This window comes from Lepisma saccharinum, chromosome 26 (assembly GCF_977018435.1).
Source record: "Lepisma saccharinum chromosome 26, izLepSacc3.1, whole genome shotgun sequence".
NCBI lineage: Eukaryota > Metazoa > Arthropoda > Insecta > Zygentoma > Lepismatidae > Lepisma > Lepisma saccharinum.
In genome coordinates this window covers 27,860,895-27,877,842 of record NC_139254.1, presented here as the reverse complement: position 1 = coordinate 27,877,842, position 16,948 = coordinate 27,860,895, and the positions used below count along the sequence as shown (strand labels likewise).

General features: G+C 36.8%; 1 protein-coding gene across 1 annotated transcript in view; it reads left to right on the top strand.

Annotated features, from left to right (window-relative positions):
- The window catches only part of LOC145979417 (mitochondrial potassium channel ATP-binding subunit-like), a 66,822-nt gene that overhangs the window by 1,278 nt on the left and 48,596 nt on the right, over positions 1–16,948 (top strand). The window contains exon 2 of the mRNA XM_083112302.1: positions 7,303–7,391. Coding sequence (XP_082968428.1) covers positions 7,333–7,391 — 59 coding nt within the window. The 5' untranslated portion in view covers positions 7,303–7,332. The remainder of the gene's footprint in view (positions 1–7,302; positions 7,392–16,948) is intronic.

Below are 16,948 nucleotides of genomic sequence, written 5' to 3'. Positions count from 1 at the left end.
ATCCTATAACCATCAACGAATAGCCCCAAAAACCATTCACGATAGCCCCACGCACCATCATGGAAAGGTTAGGTTAGGTTGCTTTAGGTTGGGCAATATAGTGAAAAAACTGCGTGTTTGGAAACATTTACTGGGGATTACGTCATCAGATGCTCGGAACATTCGGTTCAAGTACATGGATGGAATAGCAAGCAACAGCTTTCGTGCATTGGACGGACATTATTATAGAAAAATACATGAATTAGCAGCCAAATACATTGAAAAATGCGAGAAAACACTTCTACGACCTTCTGAAATTACACAGAAACTCAATTCCGTAAGTACTTTCTCCTGTAAATTTGAAGAAATCCGATTCCCGGCTTTAACAGTTTTACCCAACTTATAAACCCACGTAGTCCATGCTTTTAAAATATTGGTATATATTAAGAATACCGGAAGTATCTCCGATTACTTTAAAATCTGGCATACCACTCGCTAATTTTGGCCCCGTAATCACGAATCTGCAGTTAAAGATTGGAGGTCACGTCTACAAATAAGCTTTTCAATTACTGCTATGATTCTCCATACAATAACATGGAAACTGTGTTTCTGATATGAAGACGTCTTCCTTTCCGCACAACGGTCTTGCTACTGTAGTGATAGCACAACGTTGCTCAAGCGTTGTGCAGTAAGCAAGACCAATTGCATGGAGCGTTCATTTGCATGTTGGAAAATGGCGGTAACGGTTCCGATTGTTGGTAAGACTCTAGTTTACGTCCTTTTCCTAAGGAATACTTGTCATATATCGTTGGAAAGCTTATTTTATAAGGAATTCAACAACGTAAATCCCAAAGCGAGGAAAAATTTCCTGGAGGAGTAAATCGAGAAAAACCAATGTTTTCTGGATATGCGGAATTGAACGTACTGCAGAATTTTTTCGATGAAGAAGCACATATTTAGGGGTGGAATGAGTGGTAATGGAACCTAACCTTGTAGGCATACCTCGTCCCCGTGAATGATTAGTGGGGCTATCGTGAACAGAAAGTGTAAAAAGAAAAAGGTACTTACCCGAAGAGATGCCTGCTGCGCACCGCAAACGCAAAGAAGCAATCACCATGCAGATAAGGACGTTAAGTAGAGTCTAGCCCGATTGTTTTATGATTTCTCCTAGCACAAATACTAATTATTGTGTAGAGTTTTGGAAATCATTGTCACATGAAATTTGAACCGTGTTTAAAGTAATGAGCACTGTTTGGACTCGAAAAAAAGTTATTTATAATGAAAAGAAAACAACTTGAAAATTACCTTACACACTTCTCATGGACAAGATATTCTCCGTCGACAAGCGACAGTAAATATCATAGAATCATGGGAATGAATGTAGAAGTAAATCGGAACCTTAGTAGAATGCATTTAGGGACTTTATGTTAATGCTAAGGGAACCAAACCTAACCTGCCTAACCTAACCACAAAAGCGTATATTGAACAAAATCTTAAGTAATCGCTAAAACTCCGCAGTATGTGTTAACAGACAGACATCGAAATCGAACCACGTAAAAATTGCATTTATAGCATGATGAAATCGCAATAAAACAAAAGGAACTTGGGCCGGCAAGTATATTAAAAATTAAGGGTGATCGTAAACATAGTTTTGAAATGCTAATCATTGCAAAAAAATAGTTGTTTTTCTTCATAAATCAACGGGTATGAGTTTACAATATCGGACCACGCATCTCTCTCCAATTTCTATGAAATTTCGCATTCTCACTAATTGAGACCTCCTAATCACGAATCTGCATCTAATAATTGGCGGTCAAGCATGGAAATTGTAAAATAACGTGTAGAAGTTGTAGAATAACCTTGTTAAATACCACGATGATTCTCCATACAAAGCAATTGACAACCATGTTTCTTTCGCATTTCTTGTCGCACAACAGTTTTCCTACCTTGTGTTCCGATGTCAGATGAGGAATGCCTACAAGGTTAGGTTAGGTTCCATTAACATAAATGCAACGAAAATTTATTATTTACACTAAGGGAACTAAACACACTAAAGTTGAAAAGCTTTCTGCCTTGACGTCAGAACACAAGGTTGGTCAAGTGTTGTGCGATAAGTGAGACCCAATTCGTTACGCTGTATCCATGGAAGAATGGCAGAAAATACGCACAACAGTTTTCCTACCTTGTGTTCGAGGAATGCCTAGGAGGGTAGATCAGGTTCCATTAGGATAAATACAATGAAAAATTATTATTTAGGAATGTGGATTCATTTGATTAGGTACGTTTGGCAACGGTGTATTGCATGCTGATTTTTTCATGTTGGGGAAAATGGCATCTTCCATGGACAAGCTGTTCTTATGGTACGGTTACGTTAGGAAAACATGGTTTATTTCATTTTTCTCTACATTTCCATACTTGACTGCCAATTATTACATGCAGATTCGTGATAGGAGGTCTCAATTAGTGAGTAGGCGAAATTTCATAGCAATTGGAGAGTGGTCCGGTATTGTAAACTCGTTCCAATCAATGGTTTTTACTACGATCACGGACCCACTTTTTTCAACTTATTTCACAATTTCTAGACGTGACCTCCAAATTTTAAGTGCAGATTCGTGATTACGAGGTCAAAATTAGTGAGTATGCCGAATTTTAAAGCAATTGAAGATACTTCCGGTATTCTGTATTTGCTTCAAAATATTTTATTCCCATTTCTATCAATCAAACACAGCTACTGTACTGATGAGGCTGCTAAATGTTTAAAATACTTGTGTAATAGGCTTCATTGAACTTTCAAATATTCCCCACTGTACTTATTATAAAAGCTGAGGCTCAGCTTCCGATTACTGTATGCGAATATCTTCGTTACACATGTGCCTGTTTTACATCATATGAACTCGCTGCATACAAAAATCCTCATGGGAGATGTAATGAATACTTATTCCGGCTTTTTTGTAGAACAATATACATGTTTTACACACAGCACCAATCTGTCACCTGTTCCTTAGTTAATGAACTGTGGTGCTGCCATCTTTAAAGTATTTAGTGATATGCCAGAGACAGTTTGTGGTTTATGCCAATTGCTTCATTTCTTTTATTCTAGCAGTAGAAATTTATATATGTACAGGCAGTTTGTTTTGTATTATGTGAAAAGGTTAAGATTAAGGTTGCTTTAGTAAAGTAGCAGTAGTCTGTGTGGAAAAGGGGTGTTTTTTTTTCTTCCTTGGGTGTGCTAATGAGGACTGACCTCCAGTTCAAAGTAGAATCCAAACCTCTGTGTAATGTACCTCCCGTGGGTATTGAATATGGAACACATGCTTGGTTGCCTTAGTATTTCTGCACTTCTCTCTTAGCACAGTGCACTACACCAAGGGTCCCAGGCTTGAATTTCTGCCCCATCCTTATCTTCACAATTAGCCAAAAGTGGCAGAAAAACAAAGTAAAATAAATCAAATTATTTAATCATTTTTCTTTGGGGTACACACAGGGAACTTCATAATGTTCTTTAAGGTTAGAATAATTTATTACAAGAAGATTACTGCCCTTAACACATTGAAACAGGAACTCTTAACAGTTTTTCGCTCGTGCCATAGTTCACATGCCCACCACTACGCTAGTTTTGCGTGTTGGAATTGTATGCAATGAAGTCTCAATCATCGTGCAATGTGCATTTCATTTGAAATTTGGTAAGGGGCCACCTTGCGACACTTGAGACAAGATGATAGATGTTCAGCATGGTATAAACAGTTTTGAGAAACAGCTTGCTTTAGGAAACTCAAACAACAGGTTGCCTGTCTACTACTTCAGAAGAAGATACGGAAATGCTTTGGCACAAGTTTTATGTGCAAACCAAAGAAATCAGTTGTACGTGCAGCTACAGAAACGGATATGTCAAAAACAACTGTGTGGAGGGTTCTTTGGGTAAATGTCTGTTATATCGGAGACACTTTTCTTCAAATTTACAGGAGAAACGACTTACGGTAATGAGTTTCTGTTGCATTTATCAAACTTCGTGGAGGTATTTTGTCACTATGGAATGCTGCACAACAGAAAATAAACACTTTTGATGTAATAAAGTAGTCTTTTGTGTGAAGCGACAACATTATGCTGTTGTTTCCATTATGAACCTGCAGATGGCGCGAGTGTCGAAAGTCACGCTTACCTATGCTTACCTAACCTAACCTAACCTTGCCGGAAATGGTTCGTGGGGCTAACGTGAATGGTTTTTGTGGCTATCCGTCTGGTTTTTGGGGCTATCGAGAATAGTTTTTGGGGCTATCGGGAATGGTTTTTGGAGCTATCCGTCAATGATTTGTGATGACATAATGAACACGAAAGTAGGTATTTTTTGGTTAAGAAGGTTGCAACACTGCATGCCCACTCCAAATCGACAAAACACAAGCACGACGTGTGATGATCCACAGCTGTGCGCGAAATATTCTATGTTCCGCAACGGAAGAAAGGACCCAAAGGAATTACTCGTAATGTGAAAAATCAAAGTTATTTTCGTGTAAAAAGCATAATTGCACCTTGAAATATATTCCGCAATACACAATTGGTAAGTACGAACCATTTGAAACTGAAAATATGCATTAGAAAAGTGTCTCCGATATAACAGACATTTACCATTCTTTGTAAATGAAATGCAAGTTGGGTGGCGAATGCCGACTTCGTTACATGGAATTCCAACATGCAAGACAATTTCCTGACATGTGTAGCAGCAATTTTACAAATGCACTAAACTAGCTCCGAATAGTGGCAGGCACGTGAACTACAGCATGACAGCACATAAAAAAAACAACTTTGAGTTCCTGTTTTGACTGATGCTGGTTTCGTTGCAGAAAGTGCACTACTGTTTTTGTAATAAATGATCTTAACACTGAAGAACATTATGAAATGCCCTGTGTATTCATACACAAAAACATACCCCTTCCCCCTCCCACATACACACACACAGAAAGGCAAATGTTGCCAGGGAACGTTGACTTCTGCAACCTGCTTTTCAGAACAAAACTGCTTCAAACTAACCTATACACATTCGAGTTGTAGAAAAGCCAACATTTGGGTGAGGGGAGAGGGAGGGTAAATAAAAAATGTTGGTTTGTTTTTGCCAATTGCAGCTAATCTATTTTAATTGTGAATGTAGAGGTTCGTAATGCAACTGTTTTTAGATAGTGTATCATCCAAGAGAGATAGATATATTGTTATTACTTGTAGTTATAATTTCATTTTTTCTTACATGCACGCATGCATGTATGTCTATGTGCTTACTCAGTGGAGACATATTGCATTGTGGTTCAAATTCCATTCTTAAACTTTAGATCCAGTCCAGATTAGTGTATCTCAGCATAAAGGAACTTAAAATTAACTTGCGTTGATTGGTCTCTTTAAAGACTGATGTCATAAAATATGAAACAAAGTACAAGGGTAGAGAAATACAGGCCTGCCTGGTCATCATAGTGGCTGAAAAATTTCATCTGCCACCTGAATTCAGTTCTAAATTATTATTATTATTTTTTTTAAATTTAAACCTAATCATATACTTGTCAGTTGCCTAGACATAATCAAATTATTACTCTTTATGAGTGTGCCAGAATTTAATTTCAGGGGTGCATGTTATTTAATGAATAACATTTAATATTATAATATAAATAATATTAAAAAAATTAGAAGGTACCTTAGAGTAAATTGATTGTGATCAGGGCATTAATGAATAAAAAATATTTTTATGAGGGTTGCTGGAAAAGTTTCTGCAAACTACCACTAACAGTGGTGCTAGTGTTCTGCTATTATGAAAATAGAGAATAGACCTTTTTTAAGTTTAAATTATCTTTGATTGTTTGTTTATTTTTCACAGCAGTTTGAAGTAGTTGTGTGAGAAATGGAAATTTCTCGTTAACACTTTCACAGCAGTTTGAAGAAGTAGTTGTGTGAGAAATGGAAATTTCTCGTTAACACTTTCGGGCATTGTTTTTTATGATTTCAAATGTAGTTTAACACTGAAACAATGCATCGAGCAACTTCATTTGGCTTTTGGGGATGAAGCACCATCTAATAGAACTGTGTACAATTGGTTTTCCAAATTCAAGCATGGTCGCACATCTCTCAGTGATGAATTTCGTGAAGATAGTCCATCCACGTCTGTTGTTGCCAGTAATGTTGAAGCTGTGCATGAAATGATTGAGAAAGATTGTCATGTGACGTACCGTGAGATTCAGGCATCCTTGAACATTGACATGAAAGCAATACATACGATTTTGCATGGTCATCTGAACGTACAGAAACTTTCAAGCCATTGGATCCCACATAACTTGACCGAAGCTCAAAAACAGGCTCGTGTAAATTGGTGTAAAGAAATGCTAAAGAAATTCAACTGAGGCAAGTCACATCGTTACAGGGGACAAAACTTGGATCTATTCATACGAACCCGAAACTAAACAGCAATCCACTGTTTGTTTATTTCGAAGTGAGCCGAAACCAACAAAAATTTTTCGTTCCGGGAGTGCTGCCAAGCAAATGATTGCTTGTTTCTTCGGTTATACCGGACATGTGGCAACAATAGCTTCAGAAGATCGAAGGACTGTAAATGCTGAGTGGTATACAACAATTTGTTTGCCAGAGGTCATCAATGAATTGCGTAAAACAAACCCAAATCGTCACATTATTCTTCACGACAACAATGCCAGTTCCCACTCAGCACACCAAACTGTTGATTTTTTCTTCAGTAAAAACGTCCCACACATGAAAAATAAGATCTGTGGTGAGCGATTTGTGTCGCCTGAAGCAGCTGTTGATGCATTGCGAACAGAGGTTTCTGAGTTATCAGCTTCAGAGTGGAAAAAATGCTTTCAAAATTGGTTTGAGCGTATGCAATTTAGTGTATTGATCTTAAGGGTGAATACTTTGAAAAAACAATAAAGGCATTCCCAGAATTTCACGTCTTTTTTCATATTGATTGCAGAAACTTTTCCATCAGCCCTCATATCAGGCTGCAGTCTAACAAAGGTGAGAACCACTGCACTAGGTGGTCAAAATACATTACGACTTGCTCTATGATCAAGTTTAGCTGTGATTATGTACACAAGTACATGTACATGATGCTCTTGAAAGTTTTACTGAACCCAAATGTAAAGAAACACTAGATTTTCAATTTTAGGTATAGTTCGAGAAAGAATAGTTGATTGAGTGTACACCTGATAATTGTGTTAATGATGTAGCAATATGTGTGTGCACACACATGCTTTCTGTAAGCTATATATATATATATATATATATATTGTGTGAACGTAGACTGTCATTAACTATTATTTTTTGTATATATTATAGGAGTTAGCTGACAAAAGCTTTTTAGTAATAATGGCTTCCATATGGATTGCATCAAGACATTTATGTTCAGGTTATGCTTTACAAAGCAGGTAAAAAAAATAATTCTCCTTCTTTTTTTATGTATTTCTTGTTTCATATCTCATCCAAAATTCATCATCACATCAGGCAAGTCATTCCACTAATGGCTCCTGATTTCATTGCCAGTAACATAAGTCAGTTTTTTTTCAACAAATGCAATATGTTTATTCATGATGGGACGTGGTCAACACTGTTTTAATATTGTGTGCGTGAAATTTCATGTTTCCACCTTGCAAATTGGATAGTTTTTTTTTCCACGATTAATTTCGAAGGTGAATGAATGAGGCTCAGTGAACAAAGGCAGTGTAGTGTGCCTTCGAAATTAATCGTGGAAAAAGCTATCCAATTCGCAAAGCGGAAACACAAAACTTCACATACACAATATTTTATATTGTTCTTCCTTTTTGGTATAAATATGTACCGAGTATGGAGTAATAGCAATTGTCCTTGTAAAACATTTTTTTAATACATTACAAATAATTTATATATATGAGGACATATAAAAATATATAGAATGTCTAAACTTATTTGTAGTTATTTGATAAGTTAATAAATTGACCAGAATCTTGATTATTAAAAAAAATAGTTTTTATTAAACTGTTGCTACAGAAGAAAGTAGTGGCTTTCTTTTACAGGATTTGCACTGATCCAGAAAACCTAGAAAAGTAAATTAATTTTAAAGTTACAAAAACTGGGAAAAGTCAGGGAAAATAATTTGTTTTCTGTACTTGCAGTATTTGAAAATAAAGTAAATTTCACTCCCCCCCCTTTGTAAGATATTCTACATATAAAAGCTCATAGTTTATTTTAAACTCATTTCCTTGAATAGTAGGTGCAGTTTAGCAATTAAAAACTTATTTATTAGCATGTTAAAATGCCACTTAACAGTCTGGAAATTAACTTTTAAGTTGGATTTTTTTTTTGTTAAAATGAATGAGAACTCTGCTTTCCTTGCTAACTCGTAAAGTTGTTCTTGTGTTTAGAATCCTGAGGATAACTGAAGATCTTTTTATTGTAATACCAGCATTCATGTTGCAACTGTAACTGTTGAGTGGGTCACTTTTAAGTGAATTAGCAAGAACATAATTTTGAGAAGTGAATATCTTTGGTAACTCTACAAATAGTGGTGTGATGAGGAACCCCTCTCCTTGCCTTTCATGATTCTAAGCTCAAGAACAATTTATCTTGCTAACCCTCCCTTTTCTAAAATACAGCAATCATGAATGCTGGTATTGATATAGGTTTAGATTTAGTCACCAATACCATCCAATGCTTTTCTTGAGTCCAAAAATCTCACAGGGTCTGCCAAAATTTTGCACAGCACTTTCACCGAGTCTAAATACCCTGGAAATTATGCAAGAATTTTTTCTGCCAATGGCATTTTGTGGACAGGGTGCAGTGGTGTGGCATGGGATTTTTAAAGTGTTACCGGTTATCAGTAGGACATTTAAGGGAGGAGACATTTAAGACCTCCCCACCTCATCCCCCCCCCCCAATGTCTTCCAAGTAGTTCATGTAATATTAATCTGGCACGTCTGCAATTCAATACTAGATTTTGGTAAAGTTATTAATCAGGGAAAAAATGTTGACATAAGGACTGAAGTGAAATCGTAAACATTGGTTGACACAATAATACGTAATTTGATACTCACAGACACATCAAAGGCTACTTATAGAGCAGATCAATCCGACGACTCTTCTTTGAAAATCGTTATATGATGCTGTGGTCCCAGGTTCGAATCCTTGCTTGGGCATGGACGTTTGTGATGTCTATTCATCAATTTAATCATATCACTCATCATCTTCGCAAATTAGCCAAAAGTGGCACAAGCGAAGCAAAATCAATGAAATCAAATCAAATCAAAAAAGTTCTATGATGCTGTCATAAAGTGAAGTTTTTCATTTGAATTTGAATTTTTGGGTGCGTCATGGTCATGGTCCATGTTATCCACACCTGAATTCTACACTTTTTTTTCACCCGAAAATAGAGTACATGGCTAACAAAAGAGTTTCGACAACTGCACACATCCACATAACCACGGATAGTCGTTATACCACGAAACATTGAAATGTCGGTCCTATCCAGCAGACGACTTGGTTTTTAAATCGTTCAAAATAGGCTTTGGCCTCCCTTTCGCCACAATTTCGCTTTTTTTCTGCAAAAGAACGAACCAAAAGATTGCTTCAAAATATCTTCTATCACACAATTACACACACTGTTCAGATAGGATGAACCCGCCACCTCGGAACTCGGAGCAAGCTCCATTCCACTTGTTAATTAATTGACAATGCCCGAAAACAACATAAAGACGAAATACACCACTCACAAAACTCGCACTGCACAGTCCCTCCCGCAAACCGTTGTTTACTTTTGTAACACGTGAAGCACTCTCCTTGCCCCCTCCCCTCTCAGCATCGGCGCTTCCCCAATATTTCCTTCGGAACCTGCAAGAAGTCCAGTTCTACTACTGTTGCAATCTTAGTTCTTTTGAAACCAGATTTGCCCAAATGGCGAAACTTTTCGTTTCAAATAAGACGTATGTAGAGTAAGATGTAGTCTTCAACTGTTTCCTAACTACTCCCACTCCCATGTTTCGCTAAATCCACTGAAATCTCATTTCTGACACCACTACTATTTCGTATATTTTACGTCCCTTGCTACCTTTAAGGCTTTCGCTTTATAGGATAATTGTGATGACGAGGATGCATGGTGAATTATTGAAATAAAATTATTAATTCTTTGTGTATGTAATTATTAATTTTTCTAATTATGTAAGTAAAATAATAACAACAAACATTGAAATAACCATTTCTTGCTGAGGATTTGAACCTGCGACACCTGACACTTCAGAGCGTGCTAACAATCAGGAAATTATGCTTGTATGTAATGTTTTCACCCAAAAACAGTTCTAGCACCTCAAAAACATTGCTTCAATCCGAAATTATCGTATTCCTGCGACAATGTATGTCAATCTCAATCGGCCCTTTCAACAATTATCACAAATTCCTGTAACTGAAATAATATTATATGTGTGAAATATAGAATTTTAGGTTGACATTTTTAGAAGGACAGCAGACTCCTTGACCATACCCATCCCTCTCCTCTCCTTCTCGCCCATGATGTCGAAGAAGGACAAAGAGGACTTTCATAATCTCTGATATTTAGAGTAAATACAAAATATCACTTGGTAGTTTGCTTTCCCCCCAGTGTGATTTGATTTTTTAAAATTTTTGATTTGGCAATTTAAGTCCACTCATGTTAATCGGGACAGTTTAAAGTGGGATCCGAACCACTTGTGCCTCCACCGGGTATCGAACCCGGGATCCCTTGATTACAAGGCGGCGACGCTACCACTGTGCCAGTGTGACTGGACACCTTCAGAGTAAGATAGACCCGATTAGGCAACTTAGCTCTTTTCTGTCAATTGAATATGGCAACACTGATCTGTATCCGGTAAGTATCACCGGCAACTGCAGCGGCTAAACAGTCATGCCAATAACCCGCCTCCTCCTCCTGCCGTAACAGTCTTTGCCGGGACGGAAAGTCTTCCTTGGGTGGGCTCAGGGCACTTTCCTCATGTTACCTGAGGAGGTACCTCGTCTTCGCTTTTGCCGGTGTCAGAAAAAATGTCAGTTTGCAATGTTTACTTTACGACAATGTTACCAGTTTATGTACGTAATAATATTTTAAGACAGGTTCTTCAATTCTTTATATTTTGGTGTTACCTGCGGTAACAGCGGCTACATGCACGCCACGCCTCTGACAGGGTGTCTACCTGTCAAGAAATCAACAAGTAGGTGAAGAGAGTCAAAGAAAAGTCAAGAAATTATGCTCGTGGTCAAGAATTTTTGCTATTTTTACAATATTGTGAATTTACATTGTTATATACCTGTACTGAGATTTGATAAAATTGAATATTTGGAAATATATGTATTGTTGAGTTGGGGTTAAGATTTTTTTCACTGTTGTTTCTTAAGAATTACATTCTTATATGCTTGAAGTTTCTTAAAAATATTAAAGTAATGTGGCTATTCCCCATCCAGGATGAAGTCTGAAGTGTGCATTTCTAAATCTCTTGTTATTCATCTTGTTATTTTCATCTTAACCAGCCTTGTGGTAGGGGTTTTTCATTCAATAGAAATATCTATTTTCTTAATTTCCAGCTATACCTAAGTAGGGGTCGATTAAATACATGTTAAGAAAAAGGGAAAGAAAGAGTCGTGAAAAAGTCAAGAATTTTAGATTTCTTATTTTGGTAGACACCCTGGTGGAGAAATGGTCTTCATCATTCTTTGCCATTTCCTGCCTCTGGCTGGGTCAATATACAAGTCAAGCCTCTCCATTTTTTTCTGATTCTCCACCACTCCCCTCTTTCGACTGTGTTCCAATCTTGTCCTCTTCTCCCAACACTCTCCACTATCTGCTCTTTCCACCGACATCTTGGTCTCCCCCTTGGCCTTATTCCCTCTTCTTGAGCATTGTAAGCTCTTACTGGCAGTCTTTCTGCATCCATCCTCTACATGTGTTCGAACCATCTCATCTGTGCCTGATCTATCCTGACCTGCTGCTTCACCGCCCCCACTGTCTTTGTTGGATATCCTCATTCCTTATTCTATCCCTTCTAGTCTTCCCCAATACACTCCTTAAAATTTCATTTCCACTGTCTGCATCTTTCTTTTGTCTCTCTCTGTCATTGTCCAAGTCTCTGTTCCATACGTGATTATTGGCACATAGTATGTGTTATTACCTTCTTGCATTTCATAGGTACATCCCTGTTCCATATTAATCTTCGAACACTTTGATATAGTCCACCACCCATTTGTCCTCTTCTGTTTACCTCCTCATCTATTCGTCCACTTCTCTCAATTATGCTTCCTAGATATTTGAAGCTCTCCACTACCCTCAACTGTTCTGTATCCACCTTTTTTCTTTGTTCATTTCTGGTTATGTTTCTTGTTGGTTTAGCACCTCACTCGTTTGAGAAATGGTATTGTGATTAAATAATTATTCATGTGTGGGGAATAGAAAATGGGGTTGTGTAATAAATAGACGTAAGTGAATTACTAACTTTTTCCACGAAACTTGCTTGCTCTATTCAGGTTCAGTGTGCAACAAGAACAAGTTCTCAAGCTGATGGTGGCCCCTGCAAGATCCTCTACAAGTAAATTTCAAGGGATAAGTTATTATTTCACTTATGTGTATTTATTAAATAATTATATTGTGAAATTTTAAAGCGAAATTCATTTGAATGCTACAGTTCTTATGAAAAACTATATGAAAATTTATAAATATTCTGAACTGCTTTAAATTGTTTGTTTCAAAATATATCTGCTGTGGTATTGGTGGCATTCGGTTAGAGTGTGGGCACTAGAATCAATGTCAGGTCAAAGTGGTATTAGCTGTGTCATTCCATGCCAAATCAACAAAGTCCACAACCCAACCATTTCAGAATTTTATGAAACTATTAAATGGTAGTCTTCATGAAGATATGAAATCCAGAGAAATTGTAGCTTCCTGTGTGACATAGTTATGGAGTTTTGGGGGCTTGAAAATACAGAAAATCGTCAATTTCTAGTCTGTGCCCGAGACTTTCATGGATAATTGCTCTTACCCTGATTGACGTACAGAGCTGGTTGTTTTTTTTTTGTTTGATATTGTTAACACAGGCTTACACTATAGCATAACTGCATTTGAAGTTGGGACGATTATGCTTCCTAGTAAGTATTTTTTTCAGCTGGTTATTTCTAGTGGGAGTTTGCAACACTGTTGTTATTTACATTTAAAAATAATATGATCATGTACAGTAGTGAAAAATGGACAAACCATAGTTCACAGATTGTTCTTCAGTAGCCATTCATTCTGTCCTTGCTTGGCAAGCTGGCTTTCGTTCCTTGTTATTTTCGGTACAAGAGTCTACTTTTGTAAGAACATTGCACTTTGGGACCCAACAAATGTCCAGTTTCTGTGGAAATAAAAATGATTCTGATAGGATGAAAATTGTTAATTTGTACATCACTCGTGTCTTCAGACACATTCTGAATACACCCTAGCCACCAGTTGTTATTATGTTACACCAGTAATATCTGTAAATTCTAAGCTATTTGAACATATTATGAAACTGTTCTGTAAATTCATCACATGCAGAATAACGTTTCATATGTAAGACAACTTTTGTGAAAGGAAGGAACCTTTGGGTTTCTGAAATGGAATAAACTTTAGAAAATTGGTCACACAACATTGATGCTTCAATTTCGTATTCTACATGTGTGAAATATGTAAAGTTTGTATTGTTGCTTGGCTATTATTCCAATGAAAACCTTGTGAGGCATCTTGCAACACAAAGGAGAAATTTTCTGCCAAATCACAAAGTACAATGTAATGCCTATAAAGAACTGTTTCTTTTAAATGCTTGAGAAATTAAGCTTGGTGGCTAGCAATGAAAGAATGTCCGAGCAGGTGAGCAAGTTTTTCGACTTGAATTTCTAGGAATTCTTCTGCAGGCTTCATTAATGTTTCAAGTGTTGATCTGTCTGTGGATATCCACTGTTTGTACGTGACTTGTTCAACAATGTGCTCATCAAATAGCAATTCAAAGAGTTCACATAAGTCTTCTGAACCAGGACATGCGAACATAACAGTTGGGCTGAAAAGTTCATAGGCTGACTCATAGATGGCGTTACTAGAATTAAATCCATGTGATTTTTACTTAGTACTAACCTTCAAAAGATACCTGTATAAATTTCACAGCTGCCGGATAATTAGTTCGTGAGATATAGCATTGTGAGTGAAGCAGCTTTTGTTATTGTTAAAAAATATATAAAAAATAATTTCGTGTGTTAATAAAGCATTGCTTTTTGGCGAAAAAAAATACTGTTGAAGCCAAGGCTTGGCTTGATAAACATTACTCGGACTCTGCACCAGGAAAATCAACCGTTGAGAAGTGGTTTGCTAAATTTAAACGAGGCGAAATGAGCATCGAAGACGATGCACGCAGTGGACGCCCCAAAGAGGCTGTTACCAACTAAAACATCAAAAAAGTCCACAAAATAATTTTAAATGATCGTAAAGTGAAGTTGATCGAGATAGCTGAGATTATTACATAGCTTTGTTGGAGCGTTTAAAGGATGAAATCACGAAAAAACGGCCCCATTTGAAGAAGAAAAAAGTGCTGTTTCATCAAGACAATGCACCGTGTCACAAATCAATGAAAACGATGGCAAAATTATATGAATTAGACTACGAATTGCTTCCCCATCCACCATATTCTCCAGATCTGGCCCCCAGTGACTTTTTCCTGTTTGCAGACCTTAAAAGAATGCTCGCTGGAAAGAAATTTAGCACTGATGAAGAGGTAATCGCCGAAACTGAGGCCTATTTGAGGCTAAAGAGAAATCGTACTATAAAAATGGCATCGAAAAATTGTATGACCACTATAATCGTTGTATCGCCCTCAAAGGCAACTATATTGATTAATAAAATAAAATTTTGTCAAAAAAATATTTTTTACTATGTTAGCCTACGAACTTTTCAGCCCAACTGTTATATATTCTTCATATGATTTTGTAATACCAGCTATCTTACAAGACTGTAACATCAATTTCACATTTTGGTGAATTGTACATACCCAAACTGTGCGAGTTCTACTACTTCCTGCCAGTACACAGTTCTTTGGGCGCAACTCGTCAAACTTGGAAAACCTCATGTGCACATGTAGATTCTCTTCCTTGAAATGGACATAAACTTTTTTAAGGTTGTTCAGGATCAGTCGTTGTACTCTATTTCCACAGAAAATCTTTTTACCCTGGCATCACACAACTAACCAAATCACTATTGTAGAAATTTTGGATCAGATCCACCGTTGTGTCATGTAAGGTCCTTCCAGGTTTTAGATGTGGTGTTGATAAAATACCTTTCTTCTTCACAAGTTCTTTTGATTGACGAGATGTATAGTTAGTACACTGGAATTCCTCTTCAACTCTTCTCACAATTCAACTCTTGGGAAGTACAGTTAATATTGTTACTTTCATACTTCTGTCAGCTGTTGATTGAAATTTCTCTTTTAATTGTGTTATGATTTAACTTTCTGCTGCAGTTTTCTGACTGTGTTGTGCAGGAATATTTAACACTTGTGTTCTGATAGCTGACTCTGTTTTACGCATTTTCTTTGTTGGGCTTGTACTTTCACTGACCTTTTTCAATTTAACTGGAGATTCTCCAATATTTTGTAAGCTTTTAAGAGATTTTGAAGCACTTTCTTTAGAGCACTGTTCAACATCACTTTTCACTGTTGTCAACATCAATACTGCTGCTGGTTACATTTTCTATTACAATAGGATTCTCACTTACTTGACTCACATCATATGTTGCTAATTTCTTGCAACAAGAATCACAAATTTTATAACCATTTCTCACATATGGGCATTTAGAAACCATCCATGGCAACACGTTTCTCAAATTGTGCTTCACGTTTCCATGTCCTTCCTCATTAACCTTTTCACTGCTACGGACTTTCTCAATTGTAATACGTCCTTGTAATTGTAATCAAGGGGTCCCAGGTTTGATACCCGGTGGAGGCACATAATGGTTCGGATCCCACTTTAAACTGTAGGTCCAGTCCCCATTAGCCTTACTGTGCATAAAGTGGACTTAAAACACCAAATCTATCAACCAAATCAATTGTAATACCATGCTGTGCTAAGTACTTTTTACATTTTAACATGTACCATTTTTCCCTTTCAATTTTAACGATTTTAGTGTGTTTCAACAAACAAAAACTGCAAGAAAGTTGTACATATTATTATTTATCACCAAAAAAATTACAAACATAATACATACAGGTAACTATATAAACGTGTATATATTTTTGTAAGAACTTTTTTGTATATGAAATCACTGTATTATTATAAATGTATGTACAAGAAACTGTATCATAAAAGGGAGCACTGCTAAAATTTGTTGTGAAACAAATTAACATTTATCTATCTAATATACACATAACAATACACACATAATGTTAGTAGTTTTCAAAGTGTATTTATCAAAGCACGGTACTGCAGAAAGTGCGACATTACATTTTTGGCACATATAATGAGACTCTTTTCTCTTCTTGGGTTCTATAGTCGAATTGGCACACACATGACATGTTCTCATTGATACTAATGTCAAAAAATGTCTTTCAGCAAGGCGAAGTGGGAATCATCAGAAAGCCTGCTCTGACCCTGTTTTCCCTTTTCATGATGGAATACTTCTACCATTTCCATTTGTAATAAATTCGTCAATTTCAACATCGGTAAGAGCACTCGTACTTGCACGACTGGAAGCCATTGCAATCAATAATAATGCGCAAAGTATACAAAACAGGTCGTTCTCGCTGTAGATGGCGGTAGTTATCAACAAGAAGTTTCACAAACTCACATGGCAATTCCACAACTCAAAGAACATAGGCTAATCTTTAGGACCAGTATACTTGCCCGTAACAGAGCTTAGAGGTTTCAGTATACATGAACATAGTTGCTTTGTACCTCGCAAGATGGCAGAAGCTATCAGTGATCAACAAATTTGAACCTG